The sequence below is a fragment of the Condylura cristata genome, unplaced genomic scaffold (genome assembly GCF_000260355.1).
Source record: "Condylura cristata isolate star-nosed mole 26May11 unplaced genomic scaffold, ConCri1.0 scaffold00001, whole genome shotgun sequence".
NCBI lineage: Eukaryota > Metazoa > Chordata > Mammalia > Eulipotyphla > Talpidae > Condylura > Condylura cristata.
The window spans coordinates 46,520,256-46,546,974 of record NW_004567102.1 but is presented as its reverse complement, the minus strand read 5'-3'; the positions used below and the strand labels follow the sequence as shown (position 1 = coordinate 46,546,974).

The following is a 26,719-nucleotide window of genomic DNA, read 5'->3' as shown; positions in this document are numbered from 1 at the left end:
ACATCACGAAGGCTTTTAATGCTCCCAACAGCAGTAGAGAGCAGTGGGTAACACAAGTTAAAGATAACATTTCAGAGTCAGGCTGAAGTGCAAAAAAAAACATTTCTAAATTATAATGACTAAGAAGTTATTTGATTTTTCATAAGGTTTTATCTTAGAATTCTGATGTAACAAATTTTAATAAGAAACCTATGACTTCAAAAAGAGAAAGGGGAATTGTAAGAAATTTACAAGAATGACAATATGAAGCAGCTGAAGAGTATAAGCCTGAGAAACTGGTGAGTGCTGAGTTTCACCCATGTTCCCTAAGGGTAGTAGATGTAAAGATTGTTAAGTTACCCTTTGATTCCACCTCTATGGTTTGACATATTCTCATGTTTGCTTTTTGAAAAATAGCCCATGCAGTTGTATTTAACCATTGTCCTTTACCAAAGTAAAGGCTTTCAGATTGTTTGATAATGTCATTATTTTCCTTATGTAACTATAGGAAGCTCTTTTGATCTTAGTAGTTCTTCTTGTATCTTATCAAAGTCACCAGTCACCATAGACCTCTTTGAAATCAAATAAGAAAGAGTGAGGCCCTCCCTGGTGGTGCAGCAGGTTAAAGCACAGCACTAAGAAGCTAAAGCCACTTCAGCATGAGTTCGATTCCCGCCTGCCCTGGAGGTGACCACATGGCATGGCAGACCTCTTCTGACCTGCCCGCTGCTCCCCTCAGCAGTGTACTTCGTCAATCTGCCTGTTCTGCTCCCCACTCTGGTGAAACCTCTCGCTGCCCCTGAGCCTCTGGCCTGTACCCCAGTTCTGTATGCATAAATAAATAAATCTTTAAAAAAATAAGAAAGAGTGATATCTTCATCCTACCAAGATTAAAAAAAAAATTATTTTCTAAATGTTATTTTTTAATGAGGAAAATTGAGTTTTTATTTTGCCTTGCATCTGACTGACAAAGGGCATTTGACTTTAGTTCTCATTTAATACTGTAAAACAGCTAACAATGGATGAATTGCATTGTTTTTATTTTAATATGGAGTGCAACACAATTGTATGTTGATAAGTTAAAACCATATTAAAGAATTCTCAAGCCATAACCAGACAACAGAGTTGAAAACACAAAACAAGATTCAAGAGATCTCTGGATTTTTGTTGTTATTGTTGTTTTAGCCATAGTATCAGTGATCCACATTTAGAAATTATTGTATCCTGGGTTGTTTTTAGTTTTTTTATAGTTGATAAATGTGGCCTGGGCATTACTTCCAACAGAAGTATCAATTCCTAATGAGCTTATTAAAAGAAAATCTCATAATAATTTGTATTGAGCAAAAGATGTCTCCAGAAGAAGTTTCTAAATGGATAACTATAAAAATCTAAAATTACAAAAGTTTTAAAACTCATTCTTAAAAATGTGTTATATTCTGCTTCTATAGACATCAGATTATCCTAGAAACTTTACAATAGATTACCCAAATCTATTAGTTCTAAATTATTTGTATTTATTGAATGAATGAATGAATGAATGAATGACATATAAATGACTAGTAGCCCGAAGACAGAATAACATGACAGACTGATTAACTCACTTAAAAGAATCATTGAATTTTACAAATCTTTCCAGATTTTTATTTCCTCACAAAATTCAGATACAAAACACTACCATAATTCAAAGCTGGTATCTTGCAATCAGTATGCAAAAGCAATAGGGAGCACAGTTACATTCTTTACCAGGAAACTAAACAAGTATTCCATAGTAGCAACTCCAAGTTATTCACTCAGCAAATGCCAGTGGGCTGCCCACAAAGATAAGGGCACAGGGTATGAATGCAAAGATGAAAAGCTTACAGTCTCTGTCTTCAAATAGGACTAGCCACCCCCTAGACAGTCTACTGTTGCTGTCTAAGAATATATATACATATTAAGTATATGTATAAAATAACTACAAAAAAGCAGAGAAATGTTCAACATCCAAAATAGAATAATTTAGAAGAGTTATGAGATTTTAGAAAAGTAGAATTATAGGAATAAAGGTGCCATTTTATCTGAATCTTCTTGAACGTAGAGGAATTTCAACAAAAGTCCAATGAGTAAGAGGAGAGGGTTAAGAGGAAGGAGCCTCACCAGAGGTGATGTTCAATTGGTGGGTCTCAATCTAGCAATATAAACTGTTAAAATATGGAGATATTTCCATAACCGGTGCTACCTGATCTCTGCCCCAAAGTTCCCACGAGCCCTCCTGTCATGCCAGCTGCAAGGGAACTCTACAATCCAGCCACCAAAGTTTAATTAGTGGCACAGCAGAGCTTCTGAAAACCCTATTTTAGCTTTTGTCTGTGCCTGTGCTATAAGGGATAATGAATATATTCATTACACTGGGCCTTTAAAAAAGAAATAGTCACCTAGGTTGGATTATCTGAAGTTCAAGAATTACTAGGGTTCTTGAAATCTAGTTACGCAGAAATTTAAATGTCAGGCAAAGGAGTCTGAATTTCATTTGGGGCTATTGGAGAGGTGAGATCAATAAAGAGGGAGGAAATCATTAAGAGTAAAACTGTGTTCTAGGAAAATCAGTCTAGCAGCAGAGTATAGGATAAATTAGAGAAGATATGAACATCAGATATGACAGGTGTTCTATTCTAAGTGCTTACTCTCTATTAAGTACTCAGTCCTCATCACAACCTTAGTAAATACTATGATATGCATTTCACAAACCAAGAATAAAGAGGGATTTTTAAAATCTTATACAAAGTCACAGAACTAATAAACAGCAGAACTGGATTTTTTTTTCCCCAATCAAATTCCAGAAACCATATCCTCAAAGAAAATAAAGAAAACCCAAAAACTCTAAGCTTTCAAGTCTGATAGAATAAAATGCCCATAAAAAAAAGAAAAAGAAAAATAATTTTAAAATAAAAGATGATCAGTCCAGTGAGAATTATCAATGTGAAGTGCAAGTCCTGGAGAGGAAAACTAAAGCTCAAAAGACAGAACTAAACTCCCTTGTGAAATAATCCACAAGAAGAATTAGCAAAAACCAGGGGAATGGTGCTAAGGCAGAAAACAGAAGTGACAGCTTTGGGGAAAAAGTTAGATTTAAATGTTGGACAAGGAATAAACAAAAAAAAAAAAATCTTAAATTTTAATTTTCCTGTAATATATAGTTGATTGCAAGAAAAGTTAAGTATTTAAAAATATACCTGCTCTGCTTGCTTTAAAATTTTTATATTTCACGTCAGTAAATGTTTATAAATTACAATAGCAGGTTTAAGAAACAGGATAAAATTGTGTAAATCTAATTAGGGAAAAATACCTATTAAAAATTGGAACAGAGGGCCCTCCCTGGTGGCTCAGCGGGTTAAAGTGCTGCACTAAGAAGCTAAATTCACTTCTGTATTAGTTCGAATCCCTCCTGCCCCGGAGGAGATCCACATGGCACAGCAGACCTCCCCTGACCCACCCGCTGCTCCTCTCAGCATTGTACTTCGTCTATCTGCCTGTTCTGCTCCCCTCTCTGTCTCTGGTGAATCCTCTCACCCTCTGCATCTCTGGCCTGTACCCCAGTTCTATGTAAATAAATAAATAAAATCTTTTAAAAAAAAATTGGAACAGAATATGTCAAAATACTATCAGTGATTGAATGAAGTGCTAATGCTATGAACAATTTATTTTATTATACCAATTTTCAATATTATATGCAATATAATGATATAAATTATATAGATACATTATTAAAACAATTGAATTGATACAACTCAGAGCTAGTCAAATTAATATAACGCATTGTCCTTCAATATTTATCACAGCCCATGTCTCCCTTAATTACTATATATTATTCGTAAAACTTTGGATACAGTAAGATTCATAATGATTGCTATTATTTCTAAACACTTTATTGAAAGTTAAATCTTTCTTTTCAGGATATAGTAACAATTTCCATGTACATATATTTTTGTTGGAGAAACAAAGTCCTCATGAGTAATCTATATAACTTTCCTCTGGCTCTATATTTTTATACCCACAAATACCCTGCATTCCAAATTTGGGGAAACTTCTCCATGGGAAGGGATCCAATGTTGAAAGTAGTCAAAGCTTTAGTAAACACATCTTTAAAAATAAACAGCTTAGTTCTATCCCTGTACATAAGGAACCCAATTTCCTCTAAATGTGTAGAATTGGTCTACTAAAATGTGTTATCTGCTCTATGAAAATGAAAATAATGAACTTTGTGAGTCAGGAATTTTTTGATTGATTTGGAGCCAGCCCATCCCTAAAATCCTATAAAGCAAACCTCAATTAATGTCAAAATAGAGAAAGGTAACCTGTGTTTCCCCAGCTCATAGTTCCTCATGCTTTAAAAATCTGTTTCCAAATTCCAGTTAACTTCCTCTCATTCTCCCAATATCTCAGGCTTAAAAATCACATTTCCTTTCTCCCATATACTCTTTCAAAATCAGAGGAAAACAACCAAGTGAAACTAATTTTTACTAAACTTTGAATGACAGGAAGTTCTTCCAGAAATATTTACACTTTTTTCCTCACATTTACTTTTTTACATTTGCATATAAAACAAAGTATAACTTTATATTAATTTATAAAATATATGCTCATGTCACTCCTTCCTTTTATTCCTCATTTTAAACTTTGATTTCTCCCTTAGTTTTTCCCATATACATCTACATTTCCTATGTATATCTCCATGCTTCTCCAAGCATCTATCTATATTAGCAGTCAGGGTGTTTTTTCTGTTGTATTCATATACTTTCATGTAGCACTGTACTGATTAATTCATGGTCATACAAATCTACACAGACTCACTTACATACATGTAATACATGTATGTATATTTACACAGATATTTCAATTACAGTTTTACAAGAAAAGGAAGAAAATATTGTTTTTAGATACATTATATTTTTCTAACGTATTCCTTTTCTTATTCAAGCCATCTATTATATTCCTAATTTTTTCCTTTTAATAGTGGTAGAATATTACATGGCATGAAAATATCACAATTTATTCAGTGATTTTCCTCCTAATGGAAATTTTCTGTATTTCCATTTTTGACACAGCACACAACACTAAAATAAAGATTCATTTACTGCTTTTATATATAATTATTTTATTTCTATGGAATAGATCATATGAGTATATTACTTGTGTGTGTGTATTTAGCTTTAGTAGATACTGCCAGATGGCTTTCTAAAGAGTCTGCAATGTTTGACATTTCCACCGGCAATGTATAAAAGTATCCTTCCCCTCACATCCCAGCCAGCAATACAGGCTATAGCTGTACTCTATTTCTGCCTGGCTGATGTATGTGAAGTGATATATCCTTATTTTCAATTTGCCATTCCCTGACTGCTAGTAAACTTGAACATCTTTTCAAATGCATATATTGGCCAAGTGCCCTGAAATAGCAGAAATCTTTTTTTTTTTTTTTAAGGGACACTCTACTAGGACTTCCTAGTACTCCTAAGAATTGGCCCACCAATAGGGGTAAGATGGGATTCGTTCCTGCTATTCAAAAACACATCAGTGTGGGAAAGATAATGATCTGCACCATATGCAGTCACTGAGGAATTCTCTTGCTCCAACTTTAGTGATCTAAGTCTATTCAACTGGGCACTGGTTGTCATGTGGGTTCATGGGATGACAGAAGAAAGCAAAGCAGACAGACAGATATTCATGGTAGAATCTGTTGAATTCTAAGAATTGCCTTCAAACTTAGTCTTCAGCATGAGCAATAGTGAGTGGGCCCATCTGCTCTCTGGTAGGATACATCCCATGTGGTAATAAATAAAATAAGCTGAGAGTATTTTTATTTGGTATTATGGTACTATGGGGGTTCATATGAATTCCCGTAAGAGTCATAAGGAAAAAATGCAGTCTAGTTTCAGGAAAACACACAAAAGGTTCCATATGAAGTTTTAAGAGATGTCTACATATATATTCACATAAGTGATTTTCTTGGTCATATACCAAAGTTGAATAATAAAGGGACAATACATGTATACATATGTATATTATACATATAATGTTAAAATTATTTTACTTTTCAATAGTAGGGAAATCATTGTGAGCAGTAGATTGAATTTATATTCAAAAGTGTCTCTTGGTTGATTTATTTATGGCTTTTTTTTCTTTTTCTTTAGAAATAGGAATAGAGTAAATATGAAATCCTGGGATTACATCTTTCCAACAATATACTCAATGAAACTGTAAACTTGAAGTGTTTCTCTAAAAGGAGTGAATAAGAAAGGAGGGCTTCATCAGGTAGGTCATAAAATCTTGAAACATTGTGAAATCAGAGCCATAATGATGCTTCAAATTAGCTTCCCTGAGGAGGAGATTCTGGCCACAGCCTTTGTTAAGTGCTGTAATGTGTAGTGAGTAAAATGAATTATTCATGTAATACTTGAACATACTCTGGGAATTTCTGAAGGACTCCAGAAGAAAAATATGATTTGTCTTTCAGGAGATAAGAATAATCTGGATCCTGATTTCAAGCAAATAATACAATACAAGAACAGCTTGCATCGATTTCATAACCTTTAGAGTTCCCCCCCTTCAGTAAAAGCCAAGGAAATATAACTTAATTGGGTGAAATCTTGTGTTGATTATATGAGTGTTCTCTTAATTCTCAGAGGTGGGACTTCTTCCTGATGCAGGATATGCATTTGGCTTGTCTTTGCTAAGTACACAATTGCTGCTATTTGTGTATGTAAGTTATTTCTCCTATAACAAGGCTGCAATTGCATTTGGGATTTAATTCAAATTAAGTATTAATAATAGGCACAACCTTTTTTAATGTCATTAAAAAGTTCCATCAGTACTTAAAAAGAAAATTGTCACACAGAGTCCTGCTCCCGCATACCTTTGGGTTCTAATCCCATTATTAAATTTCTGTCAAATGATTTTCTGTTACTAATGGAAGGAAGGGGATCCAAATGAGACTCAATGTTCATTTACTTGAAATTGCTTTAAAACCTGATTTGTGCTGTTTTATTTTTTAAAAAACTGGAGAACAGATGTCTATGCTTTTTACTGGGAACTTGGTAATCAATGACATAAGAGTTTTTTCAAGAAAAAAATAACAGCTTTATTTAGGTTGCATTATTTCTAATAAACTGGTATTCATTAAAAGCTGGCTAAAAAAGAATTAAAATATGAGCCCAGATGATTTTAACTTCAAAATATTACTCAGCAAATAATGCCCTTCAAGTTTCCAGCACTTATGCTTTGGTAATGGAAAGAGTATTAGTAAGGTCTCCTTCTGGGATGATGAAGGGTTAATAATCATATGTTGAGGTGCAGCTCTAAAACTGAAGGAGACCCAGACAACATAAGTGCTCAGTGAGTATGCCAGGTATACCAGGGGTTCTCAGTCAGTGAATTCTAGGGTTAAAGGAATTGCTAAGCCCAGCTTCAGTGATACAATAGACCTGGGTTGGCATTTAGCAAATTCTCAGGTGCTATTGCCAGTCCAGAGCCACATTTTGAGATCTGCTGCATTAAATTACACGAAATTACCATATTTATTGGTCCAAGATGACCAAATATTAGCAACTGTATACGATTCAGCTCAATATGCTTATGAGTTAATATTTACGAATGAATTATCATCCAGGCATTTATAATCTTTGTTGAGCTTTTCCTACCCAAAGCCAGCATACACACAGCATCAGTGGATGGGGTAGAGGAAAGAGCATGTGGGCTGAGCAGACAGACACAGTTAAATTCTACCTCTGACACCTACCAGGTGTATTGCCCCAGAGAAATCATTTATTTTCCTGAGGCCTTCATTTTCTCATCTCTAAAAGGGAAGTGATAGACTTTCTGAGGTTAAATCAGATAACATATGAAAAACATCTGCATTTTGTCTGGCTTGTGGCAGATATTGCATAAAGCATATTCATCATTATTAGTAAATCACCATTATCGTTATCATCGCAACATTGTGACACATCTAGAAATTAGTATAACTTATGTTCTTCTATGTATTTTCTCTATGTAAGAAGCCAGCATGGGTTAGGCTGCTGTAGGTTTGTTTCATGAGAGCAGTAGCTTTATAAAGTAACTTCCTCCAGCCGAGGAAGACGTTTGTGCTCAGGCATGTACATGCACACTTGTAAGAACAGAAAACCTTTATATTTTTCTGACTTTTTGAACAAGGGACAATATTTTGATGATACACTGGATCCAGAAATTATGAAGCTGGTACCGGTGGTAATGTTTAATATTTTGGTAAGACTACAAAAACATTTATTTTTCAAGAATTTATCTACACTTGTTCTCAAGCCTCTATGCTAGTGAGTAGTCAGGTGTCTTAACTTATTTAATTATGGAAGATGTCCCTATTATACTATTAACACATGCTCTAGTTCCAACAGAACTGTTAGAGAATTGCACATTCTAATCCAACTGTAGCAAAATTCAACTAAATTCAAGGAAAAGTTGTTGAAATGAAAGCATCATATGATGTGATATCAGAATATAAACCAGTTTGATTAGTTGAGTCATCTAGAAATTTGGCCTTTCTCAGCCTGTTTCTTCATCTGTGAAAGGAGGTTAATGACACTAAATTCTTAAGCTTATGATATGGATTAGAGAAATATCATGTGTACAAGTCCATATAAAATTCAAAGCTCTATATAAATATTGAAACAGCCTCAATTCCCATTACATTCTTCCACGGCCCATATAAATCCACCCACAAGTACCACACCTTCATGTTGATTGAGAGGGTATAGAATGAAGCCATTGTAACTTCATTTAATTATCTCAAGACCTCAACTGTCCTTCCTTTACCAGAAGGTCCAAATACCTTCTTTCATACCCTAGCCTACTTGAACAGGCCTGCCTGAGATGAAGTTTGGGTTATTTAGTAAAACTACGAGACATTCAGAGGAAAAAAGACACACCAAAAACTACTACCGGTGGAAGGAAATAGAAGTATCTGGAAGAAGTGGAAGGACAACAGGAAGAAATCATCTTCTCACATAGGGAATAGATGATGTAATTGAACAAAGTAAAGAAATGAGTAAAGCCAGCTGTCTACGATGAGGATGGAATGAGCCAGAAGAAGGAAAATAATGGAAGTAATATAAGAGATTTTCTCCTCTCCTATCTTGGGCACAGCTAGAAGGTAGTCATCTCTGTTCTGAAAGACTAGAGAACACATGTAGACATGACCATATTAAAAATAGTACACTCAGTAAGTTCCAGTCAAGATTTTAAACCCCCTTGACATGTCAGGATGACCCTGTTAATGGGACTCTCGAATAAATGAGAGCAAATGACAAAAATAACCTAGGTTTAGGGCTTATTTTCTTTGAGATCGTACAAACATTTCATCGATGCTATTTGGAGTACTATTTGTATTAAACTGATGTAGAGAAGCAGAAGAATGCAAGGGTCTCCCTTCCTACTTACCCTCACTGCTCCACCCTTACTCTCACTTTCCAACACCTTGTTGGGAAGTCAAGTAAAAACAGGTGCCTTCTTGATAAACCAAGGTGACAAAAGGAAATGAAACTAGAGAGAAATATTTGGGAAAGCTTAGAGTGATATAGATGTGTGGAGTGGCATTTTAATTCATAGAAACTTTAAGCTAAGACTTTATAAACATGAGTGGAAAAATCAGCTTCACTCTACCCCCTCCACATGTAATCTAGTATCAGTCCAGAAAAGGGCTGCTAAATTCTGCACAAACCACTTTATAAAAATGAGCCTTTTATCTACTGTCAGAAACGACAAAGGAACTCCTGCATGTCTGTGGAGATTCTAGGATTATGTTAGGGTGGATAACAGAAAGACAAATGCTTGCTAAAATACTGTCTGTTACTCCCAGCATCGCGATAGCAATACCCAAGCCAAGCAGAGACACTAAGCAATTCAGCTGCAACTCATGATTGCCGCTATAATTACAGGTGCCTGCCTGCCTTCTCTCAGATCTTGTGATAAAAGTCTAGTGCTGAATTTGTATCTCAGCTAAGCTGAACAGAAGTCGAAGCTAGTAGTCAATAAACACAGAGAGTCTGCATTTGACAGACAGGCTCTTGTCACATATAAAGCTAACCTGTGGTTCAACAGCTCTTCTATTCATTCCCAGATTTTCAGATAACAAAAAGGGAAGGAACATTTCTAGATGCTTCCTATGTGCAAGGACTTTATTTAATTTATACCTGTAAGAAACATATAAGTAAGTACTTTTATTTTTATTGAACTGATTAAGAACTGTATTCTTATCCTTATTTTTATTGAACTGATTAAGAACTGATTAAGATACTACACTTGATCTCAGCCAAAAACCAGGAAACAAATACTATCCTTATTTTATAAATAAGAAAAACTGACACCCAAAGACTGAATAACTTTCCTGAGTTGCTATACCTTGTAAATACTGGAACTGGCCCTAGAATCCCAATTTTTCCAACCTCACTGCCCATCCTTTCCAGATCAGTCTGGACTCAGATTCCTGGTTACAACAGGTTCTGAGCAATTTGTTTTGTTTCTCATAACTTAGAAATGCCTCTCAAGGCTGAGGAGTTGCAGTATTCAAAGAAAAATTCTGCATTCTTACTCTTAGGAGGAAGTGTTATAATAAGATTAAAGATTTCATTGTGGTTTTATCCATGTATAGACAAATCAGAAAGCACTGAACTTAAAAGTTTACCTAAAAAGTTAAGAACACATCAGAGTAACGAGAGGAAAGATTTTAGGAAACAGTGCAAACATGAATCTGTAGAATCCCTATCTTATTAAAAAGGGACTGACCACAAAAGGGCGGTGACCAAGGTGGGGTGGAAAAGAGGTGGAGGAACAAACAGTGGACATCATTTGGATAGTGGTGAATGGTGACTAGATTTTTGGTGATGGGTGCAATGTGGTATAAACATTTATTGAGACATGAGGCCTCCAGAAATCTATACAGTATTGTGCACCGATGATACTTCAGTAGGAAGAGGGAGCCAGGGGGAGGGGACTGAAGAAAGAATCTTCCTTTAAAGAACTAAAACTAAATAGAACTGAAAATATTTGTTCTGAGGTTATAGGAATTCTTTTAGAGGCTGGGGATAGTGTGCACCAGCCACTTAGAATTTCATCTTTTGGGCTCTCCCTGGTGGCATAGCAGGTTAAAGCACAGCACCCAGAATCTAAAGCCACTTCAGCATGAGTTTGATCCCCACCCCGGAGGTGACCACTTGGCATGGCAGATCTCTCCTGACCAGCCTGCTGTTCCCTTCATCAGTGTACTTCGTTGGTCGGCCAGTTCTGCCCCCCACTCTGTCTCAGGTAAATTCTCTCACCACCCCTGCACCTCTGGCCTGTACCCCAGTTCTGTATGAATAAATAAATCTTTAAAAAACAAAAAAGAAAGAAAGAAAGAAATTCACCTTTTTGCACGTCTAAGTCACCCCCAGTCATTTTTACTCTCCTAACATTGAAACTACTTCCCTGTGAGCAGACCAGGAGATGCATCCCTTCAATGATGTAGGTTCCTTTCAACTACAGAACCTTCCAATTTCCCACTCTAGTCTGTCTCAAAGTTCCCACCCCACATTTCTCTACCATTTCACTAGGGACTTATGAAGTCTTACCAGTACATGTTTTTAACATATGATCTTAAATAGATAAAACAATAAACTTACCATTTAAGAAAATACTTTTTTTTTTTTAAAGATTTTGTTTATTTGTTCATACAGAACTGGGGTACAGGTCAGAGGCTCAGGGGCAGCAAGAGGTTTCACCAGAGACAGAGTGGAGTGCAGAATAGGCAGATCTATGAAGTACACTGCTGAGGGGAGCAGCGGGCGGGCCAGGAGAGGTCTGCCACGCCATGTGTAACCTCCGGGGCAGGCGGGAATCGAACTCATGCGGAGGTGGCTGTAGCTTCTCAGTGCTGTGCTTTAACCCGCTGCGCCACCAGGGAGGGCCAAGAGAATACTTCTTAAAGGAAAAAACTGGGTAAACCAACCAAGCAACAAACCCTAAGAAATCACCCATTTGTTAATTGTTATGTGGAAGTTGCTTTGGAAGTTCAATTTAATTTCCTGAAAGCCCCAAACAATTTCATTTCCCTACAGAAAATAATTAAGCATTGGGGATGATAATGTGATTAGCAAGTAAAATACCTGGAATTTGCTTAGCAAATCAGAAAGCACAGAGAGGAAGGCAGGAACGCTGGTGCTCCTGCTCCTTCCTATCACCAGCACTAGAGAGCCATCCTAGACCTCGGGAGAGGGCAGTGAGGATCCCACTGACTGAAAACCCATAGCATTTCTGTGGGATCCAACCATTGTGAGAACAGCCTAAGAACTGGAAACGTCTGGTCTAAATGAGCCTGAACCAATGACAGAAGTTAAATACTTTATGGGATAAAATTAAGTGATTGGATTGATCAGCAGATTGATTATGTTAACACTTGTTAGGTGAGTACAAGCTGGCACTTCACTAAGTGCTATATGTGCGTTATCTCTTTTATGCACTTTAGATGTCATGTTACATTATTACTATCTTAATCTAAGGGAACTAAAAATGAGAAAGATGCATGAGCCTGTCTCAGTCATATAGCTCAAAACAGTAGAGCCAGGTTCAAACTCTGGTATACTTGGTTCCAAAGCAAAAGCTCATGACTATAATGGAGGGAGAATCATAATAATGACAAACATCTATACAATGGAAAGTCAGACACTATTAAAAAATTGTTTCAGAAAAAATGTCTTATATGGAAATATACTCTGAGGTTTTCTGCTGGACACATCTTTCCTGTAATAGGACTATAATTCCCATGCTCCTGTGAACCAAGGTGTAGCCATGTGACTAAGCTGCTGCCATAGAATGTGAGGTAAAATATTGTCTGCAACACCCAGGAGGTGTCCATCTTGCTGTTAGGAGGGGGCAGGAGATTACACGAGCTTCATTTTAGATCTGGAAAGCCACAACAAATGCTCAATATAGATGCCAGAAAACAGAGTGGAATGAGGCACTGAGTTCACAGGCCACAGATACACAGCACCACCCTAGCAATGCACAGAGCAAGGCCTGGATGTGAGAGAGAAGTGAACATCCATCTTGGTACTTCCCTCTGGGAGTTGGGAGGACATCTGTGATATATCACTAAACTACATCCTCATATAGTATACAGACACTTAGAATGATTTTGATGTCCTCTAAATTTATATATAGATAGATAGATAGATATAGATATATGCACATATATATATAATTTATATTTATACTTATCTAGCTATACATTAATGGCATCTCTATGATTTGAGACAGATGACCAAGCTTCTGATGCTGAGAGCAGTAAAGAGAAGGAATATTTACAGCACTGCCATTCTAACATGATACAAGAATGGAATTTCTGAGCATAGACTTCCAAGAATCACAAGTCTTAAAGAGAGCTGCAAATAGCAGACTTTAAAAGTTTATCTTTGCAGATACACTGAGATGCCTTTCTTGAAGTTAGAATATATATTTACATACTCAGACATCATTTGTAAAACAACATTTGTTAAAGAAACCATTGGGCTATATGGGGTGTTTTGTGAGTATGAATATTCTAAATGCTTAGGTTTAAGGAATCAATCAGCTTTTCAGTGGTATACTGAGTCCAACACTATATATGTTTCGTGAGGGGCAATATTCATACAACACTTATCTACAAAATGTATTGTCTATGTAATCTAGCCATAATTATCAACCAATAATCCAGAAAGCTATCCACAGAGCAACTGTAAATTTTAAAGGTCAAATATTCCTCAATTATCTAGTTCAGTGATAACATTTAACCTGCCTGGGAGTTTGCCTTTGTTTCCTTTAAACACATTTTTAATTTTTTTTTCTTAAAAAGTAGATGACCTATGACTGTTCAGATATGGAACTATGCAGTTGTGAAAAAATAAAACATTTTAAACCTTAGAATCTCCAGGTTTGAAAACTAGGTATCCAAATTATTTAAAGTCCCTCCATTATGAAGTGAAACATTTGGGAACCATTGATCTGATCAAATTTTCTAGTTAATGTTTGAATTTAATCCATAAAATGACTCTTTAAAACAACCATTTTGAAGGACATCAAAAAAAAAAAAACCTGAAGATTTTTAAAGGACAGTTGATTATAGAGCAGCAACAGGAAGTGAACAAGTTAAGAATGAGTGGTGAAAAGATCACCCCAGTCTCTAGTAAGATTTCCTGTGGGGGAAATGATTCTGTAAAATACTGCTATGTTCTTTGCTCACTAGAGTTGGTAATAACTCAGTGAAGATCTACCCATCAGTTCTACCACCATGGGCAGGTTGCTTCTGAGAGGATGCACAAGAGCCATACTGAAGACAGGACAGTTGTTTTGTTTTTTTGTTTTTTTGTTTTTTTCAGCTTTCATGTAGTCCATTCCTCCTTTAGATTATCAAAAGAATCTAAAGACAGTCTCTCCTTCATCCCATTCCTGGTAGTTGGGAATCACTGGTTCAAAAACCTCATTATCTTCCATATGGAGAAAAACATTCTAATAAATTCCATATTCTAAAATTTTGAAAACTTAAAAAAAAATTTCAAATGCATTAAATGTATTACAAGCTAAGTATATATTTTACATTGTTTCTTATATTCTCCTATGTGGCATCCTTGGCTATGAGGAAGCAGGCGAAAGTGTCCTCATCTCTCTCCCACCATTATACTGATCCTTGCAAACTAGATTAAATCTTAGAGAAAAGGGAAAAGGGTAAATCAGAGGGGTTTTAGGGGAAAATGCTGTGTTTAATTGTGTAAGGATGGAACCAAAGTCTGTTGTGCCTTCAAGAATTAGTTCCAGAAAGACATCTAGGATGGCTTTTTGATGAGGAGATCAATATAAACATAAAAAGTCCCACTTATCTATCCCTAATACTTGTAGAAAACATGAGTGTTTGTTAAACATACCTGAATGATCACAAAGAGATCAAACACAGTCACTATGTGATACAAAACTTGAATATTAGCTAAAAGTTCATCACAGCAGGTGAATGAAGAATGAAAGAATAATGAAATGAGGAACAGCTTTTCAGTAAATGAACATAAATTAGAAAAACTGTACAGCTATGAAAATTCTTCAATCATAGAATTTAACGTGATTTATTTGCTTATTATTTTTACTTTTGTTGTAATTTGTTTCCTACTTATGAATACTTGAAAGCACCAATAAACTCTTAATATTTAAAGAAAAAGAAAAAAGCATTGGACTTGCTCTACCATGAAACTACCAACTCAAAAGAAAGTTTATTCTGTTAGAGTATTTATTATATCCAATAAATCCCTTTTAATTTGTTTGTAATAGTTTCAGATACATTCCAAGAAATACTATAATAAAATATTTTAGGAAAAACAGACTATTTTAAATGTGCAGTTTAAAAGTTGAATGGAAGGTACCTGTTGATATCAAGTAATATGTTGCTTCACACATACCCAACAAATAACAAGTACACCTTCAATTCCATGACTCATTTCGGCCCCTAAGCTCAGTATTCTAAATATTTTTTTATGTTAGTTCTGATATTATTCTTGAAATTTAATACCCATTCAATGGAAATCTAATGAGATTAAATTATCTTTCCCAGATGACAAAATCAAGAAAAATGTGTGACTCAAACTAAATTCAAGGTCTGGGATCCTGAATTCATATAGAATTAGAAAAAAATGACTAACAATAAACTAAGCCCACTAAAATTAATTAATGACTTAATTTTTAATTCTTAAAATGCTCTTTCTTATATAGGCAGCGGCTTTTCTACCAGCCCATGACTATGCATGTGCTCCTCATCACCAACTTTGGCCCTTGGCAGGGCAGAGCCCTCTTTGCCCACTGTGAATATGCAGATGTGCCTCCCAGACCTTCTCCTTTGGTAAAGCACAGAGGCAGCTCTCCTCCAAATGTTGCCTGCCTGTGATTACATAGGCCTCTCTTTTAGCAAACCTGTCCCTTTCAGGGGCAGCTCTTTCTGCCCACTTGTGTCTCAGCAAGCATCCTTTACTCCCATTCCTTCTTATAATAAGCCTCCCCTTTTTGACATAAAAAAATAATTATATTATGTAGTAGTGTATAATCACATATCAAAATATATAAATAAAAGTGTTTTAGGTAATGGAAAGCTCTTGAACTAGACCCAAAAAGAGCACTGAAAATTCCTTGGAAGTGATTTATTATATCCCTCAAAAGAACTGAATGTATTTTAAATTTTCCTACAAAGCATTTTTCTTTAGATTAACTGAAAATTTTTCTTTGCTTAATCATTTGATATGACCATGTGTTTAAAAGACATTCCCTTTATTTTATTTCAGAATTTTGATTCCACACCAAGAACTTCTTAAAGGCTTCAGTGATCAAGGACAAAGATTGGTCCTTTGCTTTCATTTCAGTAAGACAGAGAAAGGAGATCCACTTATTCCTCATAAAATGCAAGCAGCAGACTGAGAAACCAATTGACTGCTCATTGCAGACCACATTAAGATCATCCTTTCATGTTCAATGACTTTCCAGGGGCTATAGACAGGATCCAAGCCCTATAACCTACATAATGAAGTTCTGAAAAAGCAAAGCATTATCTAGCCTTACACAGTTTCAGCCCATCCCCTATCCAAAAGGTTACATTCTTAAATTCTGCCTAATTTCTTTTCTTGTGCTGAGTTTTCTGATGATGATATATTTCTCCCTTCCCCTTTCCTATAACAATTTTACAGGTCCCAGCCAGGACCCCATGTCTTCTATATAAATTTTGAGTCCACAATAATCACCTTTCAATAAATATTATATATTTTTCTGACCAGTTAAATGGTACTTTAGTATGTATGTATCTATTTTCTTTAGTTGATCTACAAACTCCTCAAAGTTAGAAAACAGGTCTTGGAGATCTATCTGCCTGCCACACAATACAGTCAAGCACTATTTGTTGAGTGAATGGTCACAGTCAAAACTTTGGTATTAGGGAAAGGACTACCTTGGCAGGTGCAGAAGAGGTGAGTGGAGAACTATAGAAAAACAACAGTGAGAAAAAAAATAAAAGAAAGAAAGAAAAGAAAAGAAATCATCTATGAGATACTGTTCTATAGTAGAAAAGAAGGGGGAGAACAAAGTAGAAGAGTGTCTGCTGGAGCTAACACAACTAGAGGCTCTTCCCTAAAATTGTTCAAAGCATAGAGTGTCCGAGACCACAGTAGAAAAATAACATGATTCACTGCAAAACATTATCACTTGACTAGCAGTCAGGATATTGGGTTGTCTTCTAAAATCTGACACCAACTGGTGCTGACCAGAGCAATCTACTTAATTGTCCATGCCAATTCATCTCTAAGTTTAGGGATATGAGATTTGATTCCTAAAGCCTCCTTTGACTGAGGTATTCTAATATTCTACAGTTTTGCTTCATCTTGAGAGGACTTTCACTTCAGTTCTACTAGGTTAGAAGGGATCTGAATACACAACAAGCTATAATAAAGTGAATACAGAAAGTTCAGTCAGTAAAAAGAAAGATGGGATTTAAAAGATAACAAAATAAATTAAAACCCTATGAAAGCAGAATATTTCTTTAATTAATTTATTTATTTATTGCTTATTTGATCATTTTAGCTTAGTAATATTCCCATTTTGACAGATCAAGGACTCAAAATGAAACTGAGCTGGAGAAAGAAATGGGAATTAGTGGTAACAGCTTCCATTTACCTGCTTTAGTTCAATAATGCAATAGTTTGTTGCACACGTGATTAAAAAGCATTTAAGTACTTTTGATTATGAGAAAATGTCAATATAAGAATGTCATTGTTATTTTGTTTAAAATAATCTCACATGCTCAGAAAGTTGGACTAACAAAAGCAAAAAGATCAGTTTACAAGCTTTCAGATGTCTAGTAGTAAATCAAGGAAAAAACTGTGTAGAAATACCACTTGACTTCTTTTTTTTCCCAGCATCCCCTTCATACCAGTGTTAATCACTTAGCACTCCCTCAGGTACCCAGTATTCTCTTTTGTATCTTAAGCATCTCTGTCACAGAAAAAAATCGATTGATCTAATAAACTCATCCTATCTTTACTGTCGAGGGACAATGCGCTCTCCCTTCCAGAATACACTTGTTTTAAAACAAGGCCCTGGGAGAGGGCAAATGCTTAGCCATAAAGCAAGACTGATAGAACTACATGCATCAGTGGGGAGGACATTTGTGTGCACAACCTCCCCAGAGATACTTTCAGATCCTTCCACATAGCCTTGCTATCCAGTGACCCAACTTTTTATCAAATATAGAAAATAACTTTTAGTCATAATCTAAGGAAATAAAAATTTAAGTCACAATAGAGGCTACATTTGAAAACTGCTATAAGCAAACAGGAACAAATAGAAAACAGTATTAAAGTTTTCAATCTTTGACTCATGTCAGGTATTTTTCAGATTAGATAATTAGCTGATCACTTTGAAAACATAACAATATGAAAAGTTTGTTCTTAAAGTCATGAGACAGGGAACAAATAAGCTTTACTTGTTTGAGGATCAATGAGGAATGAGAAAAGCATGTGTTCTTTACAAAACATGTGACATGTGGGATTGGTGAAAACATAGGTTTCCAATTACTCCGGAATAATCAAAGGAATTGACAACTCTGAGTAAGCAATTCCACAAGGCAAGACACCACTGGAGGTGTGAACAACCTTTTAGAAGGTTTGACTGTCATCCTGGGACTGTTTCTTCCTAATGAAAAGCAATGATCACCTTATTTTCCTTGGGCAGGAAAGAACTGACTGCATTAAAATATGGTAACCTGAAAGTTCCAGTAAGAAAGAACGAATGAGACTCAAAAATCAGCATAAAACAGATCAAATTCCTATCGTTATATTGAAGCTGCAGATGAAGAATATTCCTTTAGTATCTCTGCTGATTCTCCATTATAGACAAGCTTGTTTATAAGGAAAAAAATACCAGTAATGGAACTTTAAAAGTCCAATTTGTTCTTCTCAGTTGAAGAAAAGAAAAAAAATTCACCATCAACACATCATCAATAGCCTATATGCTCTCAAAGGATTTTTAATGTCCTTTGTTTTTGACATAAGATATATAATTCCATTTATTTAGTTAGCTCTTAAAAAATATCTCCTTATTGAAACTTGGTCCTAAATCTAGGTTCACAGTATATGATGAAGGTCTAAAGAAAGCTTATTTAACCTACATTAAATCTTGATAATGCATTAATGAGTCTTTTAAAGGGATAATTTTAATTCCCCAATCTTCGACCATAAAGACTATATAGCACTAATCTGCCTTGCCCTTTCCATTAAACTTGTTAAGGGCGTTCTATTTAGTCAGCACCCGGAATGGGCCATTAAAATTCTTGTTCGGTAAGAGTTGTGTTCAGTGCTCTGTTGTTTTAAATTCCATTAAATCCAAATGGTCTTTATCGCCCCATGACCACTGTGACTTCAATCAGCCAATTTAATTACCTTACAAAATTGTCAGTAGAAGCAGCAAAGAAAAACAGGAAGCCCTATGACGTTATCAGATTGAAATCTTCCTCTTCAGTGTTTAATCTAGACCAGTCAATAATGATGATGTACACCTACTTCCTTCCCTTTCAGGGGCTTTTGACCTTAGCTTTCATGCAAAGATTTAGGGTTTTAGATTCATTTGAAGCAGTTGTAATACCTTGATAACTGGACTACAAATTGAAAGCCTATATAGAAGATAAAGCTTCATCAACCAAATGCTAAACAATCAACAATTTCATTTCAAAATGGCAAACCAACCCTCCAAGAAAAAACTGTGTGCAGATTTAATGATTTTTTTTAATGTATACTACAGTTAAAAGACAATGAACTACTTTCTATTCAGATGTGTAAAAATGGACACCAACAATTTCTACAAATAAATGTAGCTGGAGCCTAACAGTAAATCCTAAGGACAGAAGGAGAAAATGAAGTAATTCCTCAATTGAATTTCCACCACAAAAACAAAAAAAAAACAAACAAACAAAACAAAAAAAAAAAACAAGACATTTTCTCTGTCAGGAATTTTGATAATTAATATAAATCAAAGATCTTCATAACTATCACAGATGACACTTTATTTAATGAATAGACTGGAAAAGGTTCTGATAATCGATGATACATTCAGTGTTTGGTCTATGGTTTATGCCTCCTTTGTGTGGGAGCAATTCACATTAACTTTCCTGTGCTGAGTAAATGTTGAAACAGTGTCATTTGAGAATTCAGGGAATGAACACACTGCAATGATCACTTGAATTAAACTAAAAAGCAAAAGGTGTCTAACAATATGTCTACTGACATATAAACCCTTGTTCACTTCTGAAAGACAACCTCACAAAGCTAGAAAATGTGTTGAGTTCCATGTGTCTGGGTGGAGAAGGGGTGCTATTTCTAGAGGACGAAAAGATCATTTTTCAAAGTCTTTTTTTTTTTTTTAATAACTGTGCCTCTGTTGATGGATCACATCAAAGTTCTTCTTTGAAGCTTTAGGAATAAGTGAGACCTTATGTGAAAAACAGATTTTTTTTTAGTGTGACTGTTGTGTTGTCGATTCTTGGAAATATTTCCCTCCCCTGTTTCCATAGCTCTGCTGAGCAGGTGTTTGGGCTTTATCTGTCTCAGACAGTAGCAGATATTACTTCCCTAGCCCCACCTCCCAACAGTCAGTTTTCCCGCTCCCAGATGTAAGACCACTCCTCCCTCCCGCCCACCTCAACTCCCAAAGGAAGAAAAAAATATATCTCTTTCAAAGAACTAGTAGAGAGTGGCAGCTTCTAAGCGCACTCAGTTCACTCACAGTCCTTAATACTGTGGTACACCTGCTAATTATTCTATCAGGGAGCACATGGGATATCCATGCAAATAGGGGGGATTCCATAGGAATGAATTCCTTCTGTTCACCTCACGTGTGTTTTATCACTTGAGCATTCCCAGAATGGATGCCTTCACCTTTGGCATGTGTGAAGGGAGGTGGCTATATGCCGTGCCACGTGCAGAGTTGTCATGGCCTTTGGCCAGAACACAGGGCCAAAAATGTAGAGCATCTTGGAGAAGGGAGTGAGGGGTGGTTCTGCTAGGGAAGACTTTTAACACCACCCTTCTACAGACACACTGAATAAAAAAACTAGGTGGAAATATCCAAAGGGCAGAGGTGACCTACCACAAGCTAAGCTCCTCCAAAAGGACTACCTTGAAGAAGATTCCCACGAGTTTGGATGAAGTCGGGGCCGATGTCTTTGTCCCTGACGTTCTAAGTGCCCATCTAGATAAAGACTGAAAAATAACCCGACCTCTAATATGAAAAACAAGTGGTGGTGCGAGAGCTGATTTACTGAAGATGCATAGCGGGCCAAACTTCTCACCGACCTGTTAGTCCGCAACTAAGTCCTAGGACGCCGGCCCCTACTCCTCTCCAAGCTTTCTCAGAAGCCAACGTCGGAATAGACCCAGAGAATCAGGACAGGCGAAAGTAAGAAACAAAGCCAAGGGCGACAGAGCCACAAAAGTTCAGCTGGAAGAGGACAAAAAAGGGGGGGGGCACGCCCCCGCGGACCGAAAGATCCCGCCTTCACCCTCTCCACCCCCGAGCCCCGGGAGGAGGCAGCTGCGAGGAAACAAAAGGTGCCTCATTTGCATAGCGTGGGGACGCGCGGCGCCCAATAGTCCTGTACTTAGGGGAGGCCCGGCTGGGGGCGTCACAGGCGCCTGATCGCTTCGAGAGACCGTCTGACCTGACCTGGAGAGGAAGAACTGCCTACCCAGGATTCACCCAGTCTCCAGACAGTGAGTCCGCCGGGTGGTCGCCCCGGAAAAGTCAAGCTGTGCCAAGCCACCGGGAAGGAAAGGTAACAGTCAAGACCCAGAGCCAGGCGATCACCGAACTGCTTACAAGGAGCTGACCCTGCTTTCCCCCGTGCCTCAGGCAGCCTCAATGCGCGGGGAAAGCATCGTGAGGTCGGCGCTTGGGAGCCTTGTCTAGGAGATGTTTGCTAAGCGGCCACTGAGGTGGAGCGGGACCGAGTGCAGACCCGCGGGCATCAAGCAGAGGGAGGGAGGCGCTCCTGGGAGCGACTACGGGAAGTTTTCTTTTACAGCCGAAAGGAGTCATTGTGTCAAAGTGGTGAACTCGGATCTTGTGATCTTGTGAGCGCACTTGCCTCTGCGTGCGTGTGTGTGTGTGTGTGTGTGTGTGTGTGTGTGTGTGTGTGTGTGTGTGTGTGAGAGAGAGAGAGAGAGAGAGAGAGAGAGAGAGAGAGAGAGAGAGAGCTTGAGAGAGAAAGAAAGAGCCTTGCGCCTGGGAGACGCGAGTGGAGCAGCAGCCCAAGCCCAGTCTGTGAGAAGGAGGACTCAGGGTCCAGTCAAAGTCATAGTTTCAGTGGGAGCAGGGGAAAGGACTGCGTAGTAAGGGTGTTTTCTACCAACAACGTATGGGGGGCTGGGTGGCTTTTGGATTCTGCGGTTGCCATAGCGCCGAGGCAGCGGCGCAGGCGGTCGACTACTTGTCGCTACGCTGAGTCCGTGAGGGTAGGGGGAAGATGCTGGATGCCACCTCCCCAGCAGAAGCAGCAGGTCTCACCCGCACCGGGGTGGGCTGCTGCCCAGGGGCAGCTGCTCCGCCAGCAACTCCAATCCTTTCCCTTCCATGGCTCAGGGCCAGAGATGAGGCTCCAGTTCCTCTTTTGAGCCAAAGTTGAAAATAGCCTTTCTCCAGAATGGCCTATAGGCACTCAACCAGCCATCCACTCCACTCAAAACATCTTTTCCCCAGAAGAAAATAAAACTCCCACCATTGCATCAAATAGTCCCAACAAGAGAAATGCTCCAATGATTACAGTGTACACAGTCCTTCCCCACAATTCAGAAGAAATCAGAGAAAATGGATCTCCACGTGGAAAATGTTTAAAGTTAATGGAAAAAATAACAGGTTATCCAGAAACTAAGTTGTTGGTTTAGGTTATCAAGACATGGTGAGAAAGTCCTTGCCTACTCCCCTATTTCTTAAGGATATTCTTAGTAAGCATTGGTCTAAGAAAATGTATTTTTGTGTGTGTGTCAGCTCTTTTGGAAAGCTGCTACACACTCTGCTATGGTCGCCAAGATTTTTAATATGAAGATATGAAATGATCAGTGAATGTAGCAATCTAATGATTCAGCAAATATTGTGCTGCAAGATCAGAGCAGCAATAATTAAATCTATAGAGTATTGGTGGGAGATTCCAACTCCAACTCCAGGACTTCTTTTCCCAACCCAGTCTGCAAACACACTAAGGCATGCTCATTCACAAACACACTTCAGAAAATACCTCAGTATTTCAAATAAGTAGGCTGTACCACTCAAAACACTGGGTGAAACTACTATACTGTGGCACTTACCATACGTGAGCAGAGGAGCTGATCACACATATACATTTTCAGTGATTCAGAGACCTATTTAATTTCACCCAAAAAAACAAGCATTCCTTTAGATGCTTGTTGCTAAGAGCAACATGCTTAAGTTATCATTTAAAGACATAAAGAAAAGGAGAAAACTACAGTAGGCTCAATTATAACCCTCCCATTGTCTTTTTCTTTCTTTCTTTGATTTTTTTGTTGTTTTTTGTTTGTTTGTTTCTTTGTTTGTTTTGTTTGTTTGGTCACTACAAGCTTCCTGCACTCCAGATGTCTATATACAGGGGAAGGTAGGGTGCCTATTTTTGATACTTGAAAAATATTCCTACCCTGGCTCCAGAAAGCCTGGGAGAGAAGATAAATTGTATCATTACAGAAAAAAAGGCACATGGAAAAAGGGAAAGACAGAAGATGCTATTTGACATTTAGAGATGTACCAAATCACTGTTCAATTTAAATTTTGACTGAGTTACTATATCTCAAAGGAATAATCAGAAGTATTGATTTCCTGCACTAGTCTCAATGCACTTGAATTGTCAAAAGAAGGTACCCACAGTGGGGGTTTTTACTCTCCCTCCTAAACACACTCTTTGGTTTCCTTTTCTCCCCTTATCTACTTTGAGAAACTTTCCCTTACAAGCTCCGCTCTCATTAAAACTCCATTGGCCATCAGTAGTGGATGAAACAGTCCATGTTTCATTCCTTCCACCCAAACATTCTGACCACTGTTTCCACTGAGATCCCATGTTTAATTTTTCCTTTGAGTTCCAAGGAATCCTAGATTCCTGAGAAAAGCAATAGATTTCCCTAATAAATAACTGGAAACTTGGCTCTTTTAACACAGTGAAATCAAGATGTAGATTCAGATCCCATGCACAGCTACTCACAGCCCCAATCTCCATTGTTAAACATTTATTAGTCTTGGATGAGTTATTAGTCCAGGGTGAGCAGCAGTGAGAATGCCGAGAGAGCAGAACTCACAAGTTAAAAACAAACAACAACAAAAACCCTTTCCTGTGACACTATTTCACCCCAGATAAGCAACAGTCTTTCAAGTAGAGCCTTCAACCTTATAACAATATTTTAAAGAGCTCTGTGTCCCAGGGATTGAAAAACGGTGAAATTAACCCAAAAGACTCAGTAAGAAATCAAAAGGATTATTAGCGCCTTTCAAGGTGCTTGAGGACCCGTCTGGGTTCCGGCCGAAAGCGGACAAACGCCAACTCACCAAAGAGTTAGCAGTTATTAACTCATCGACCCAGCAAGGTGAGAGGCGTGTAGATCTGGCGCGCACGTTTGTAAGGGCAGCGCAGCCAGACAAGCCGGGAAGGCTCCCGGGGAGACAGGCGGGCGCTGCCGCCGGTCGTGCCCCCAGCGTCATCACCATCTCTGTGGCAGGCAACGGTGGAGAGGTAATGCAGCGACCACTACCACACACTGGAACTCATTTCATTTTTCCGAGGCTAGATTTTTTACTTGTTTGTTTTGTTTTTTTTAAGCAAAAGCACAGAGTGTTCTTTAAAACCCCAGGAGGCGAGGGAGCAGTGAACAGGTCGGAAAACATCAAGCCCACCCGCCAAGCAGAGCGAACCCGCCTGTTTACATCCGGCTGCCTCGGAGTCGGATACCAGGCTTTGGGGAACCTTACCAAATCTTAACACATGTGTGGTTCCTTGAGAATATCCAATCCACAGTAAGCAGAGCAGGAATTTAATGGTGCGCCTGAAGACTGGATTACTTAGAATCGAGAAAATAATCTTCATGGTGTTTCTGCGTCCACACGCGCGTCACCCACTTCCCCGATCTAGCGTTAGGCTCCCGGTTCGGGTAGGAATGAAGATGCGTCGAGTGGTAGCCACAGACACGATCACGGCATGGTCACAGAGAGAGGAAGGAGTCTCTGCTTCCCAAACCCATTAGCAATCGCTGCATGTTCTTCACTCACTGCGCCAAGGAGCAACCTTCCACTGCAAGGGATGGTGGGACATCCATGTTAGTCGGGGAGCATCCGGGAGAAATCCAGCACGCAAACCCACAATGTCCGGCCGCGCAAGCCTGGGGAAGCAAGGGAGCAGGGAAATCAATAGGAAATTCAGCCTTGGAAACCGCCTAGGAGACACAGTCCCAGCACAAAAGGCGCTTTGCTTGCAAAGGTTTTGTCAGGCCCTATTCTACTGCACTGCTGCACAGCTTCTGACGTGAAGCCAAGATTAAGTGAGAAAAATTGAGATAGCTGCTTGCCTCTTAAGGCTCCCTGCCAGTGAGCTTCCCAATATCTATTATGCAACCGATCTGATCGCCTGCCTTGGGTGCAAGAAAGAAGTCACAGTTATTTACGTGGAGAAAGCAATTTTATTTTCAATAAGAGTCTTTGCTAAGAGTGGTGTGTGCATGGGAACTTCTTACAATTAACTATGGAATTTTAATAAATGACTAAGTCAAAGTCATTTTGTCAGGGAGTTATTAAAAATAAGGAGGGGGAGGGATGTAAGACAGAATTTATTGCAAATGTAACATCAGTTTAGGCTGAAAGAAAGTCTTTTTTATACTTTTAGCATGTTGCCCAAGAAAGAATATAGATTGGTGTACAATTGTACAGGTGAAGATAGTTTTTAAAAACTTGAGTGGGACATTGCTTGATTACTACCCGGGAGTAGAGCTGGATCTCTTCAAATGGCCTTTTAGTAGTATGCATATTTAAGTAAAATAAGGGAGTTATATTTTCCTACCCACTTTTAGCTCATCTAAAATAACTAAGCAGAGCATAAATGTGGAAAAAAATGTTTGAAATAATGCAGCAAATTCCAGAGGCTTCAATAATGTATGCCCAAATTTCTGCTGTTTTGCTTATGAATGTTTTTCTTTGAAAGGAATAATATGGGATTGCACATTGAGCAACAGTGAGAGTCACAGCTTTGTCTTAAGATGTCTTAATATTTTTCTAATTTTCTGGTCAAAATATTTTAAGTTTCCAGGTAGTGACAACCTTGGCTTTTACTTGGCTTTTACAATTGGCAGTTTATTCAAGAAAGAAATTTATGTGTGTGTATATATATATATATTTTTCTTTATTGTTGGAAAAATGTTGTCCTCCAAACATACAGATAAGAATATTTAATCCTAATCTTTTATATTGTCAAGTAAAATTAAATGGATAGTAATAAGACTATTACTACATATTAATAAATGATCAAGCAACGCGAAAAGTGAAATACTGAACCTGTATCTTTGTTGTTGTTTTTTTTTTTCATAATCAACTAACAGAACATAGGTTAAACCTTTTAAAAACATAAGGTTTACTTGAAGAGTATTTTTCTAGTAAGGAGGGATTATGA

The 26,719-nt window shown here is 37.7% G+C and overlaps 1 protein-coding gene across 2 annotated transcripts in view; it reads right to left on the bottom strand.

The window, feature by feature from the left end:
- GRIK2 (glutamate receptor, ionotropic, kainate 2) overlaps positions 1–26,719 on the bottom strand; it is a 567,868-nt gene that overhangs the window by 537,175 nt on the left and 3,974 nt on the right. The window contains exon 2 of one of the 2 annotated variants that reach the window (XM_004673729.2): positions 25,033–25,439. In XM_004673729.2, coding sequence (XP_004673786.1) covers positions 25,033–25,147 — 115 coding nt within the window. In that variant the 5' untranslated portion in view covers positions 25,148–25,439. Of the gene's footprint in view, positions 1–25,032; positions 25,702–26,719 lie in introns of those variants that run through there. The other variant, XM_012722222.1, reaches the window with a different exon arrangement.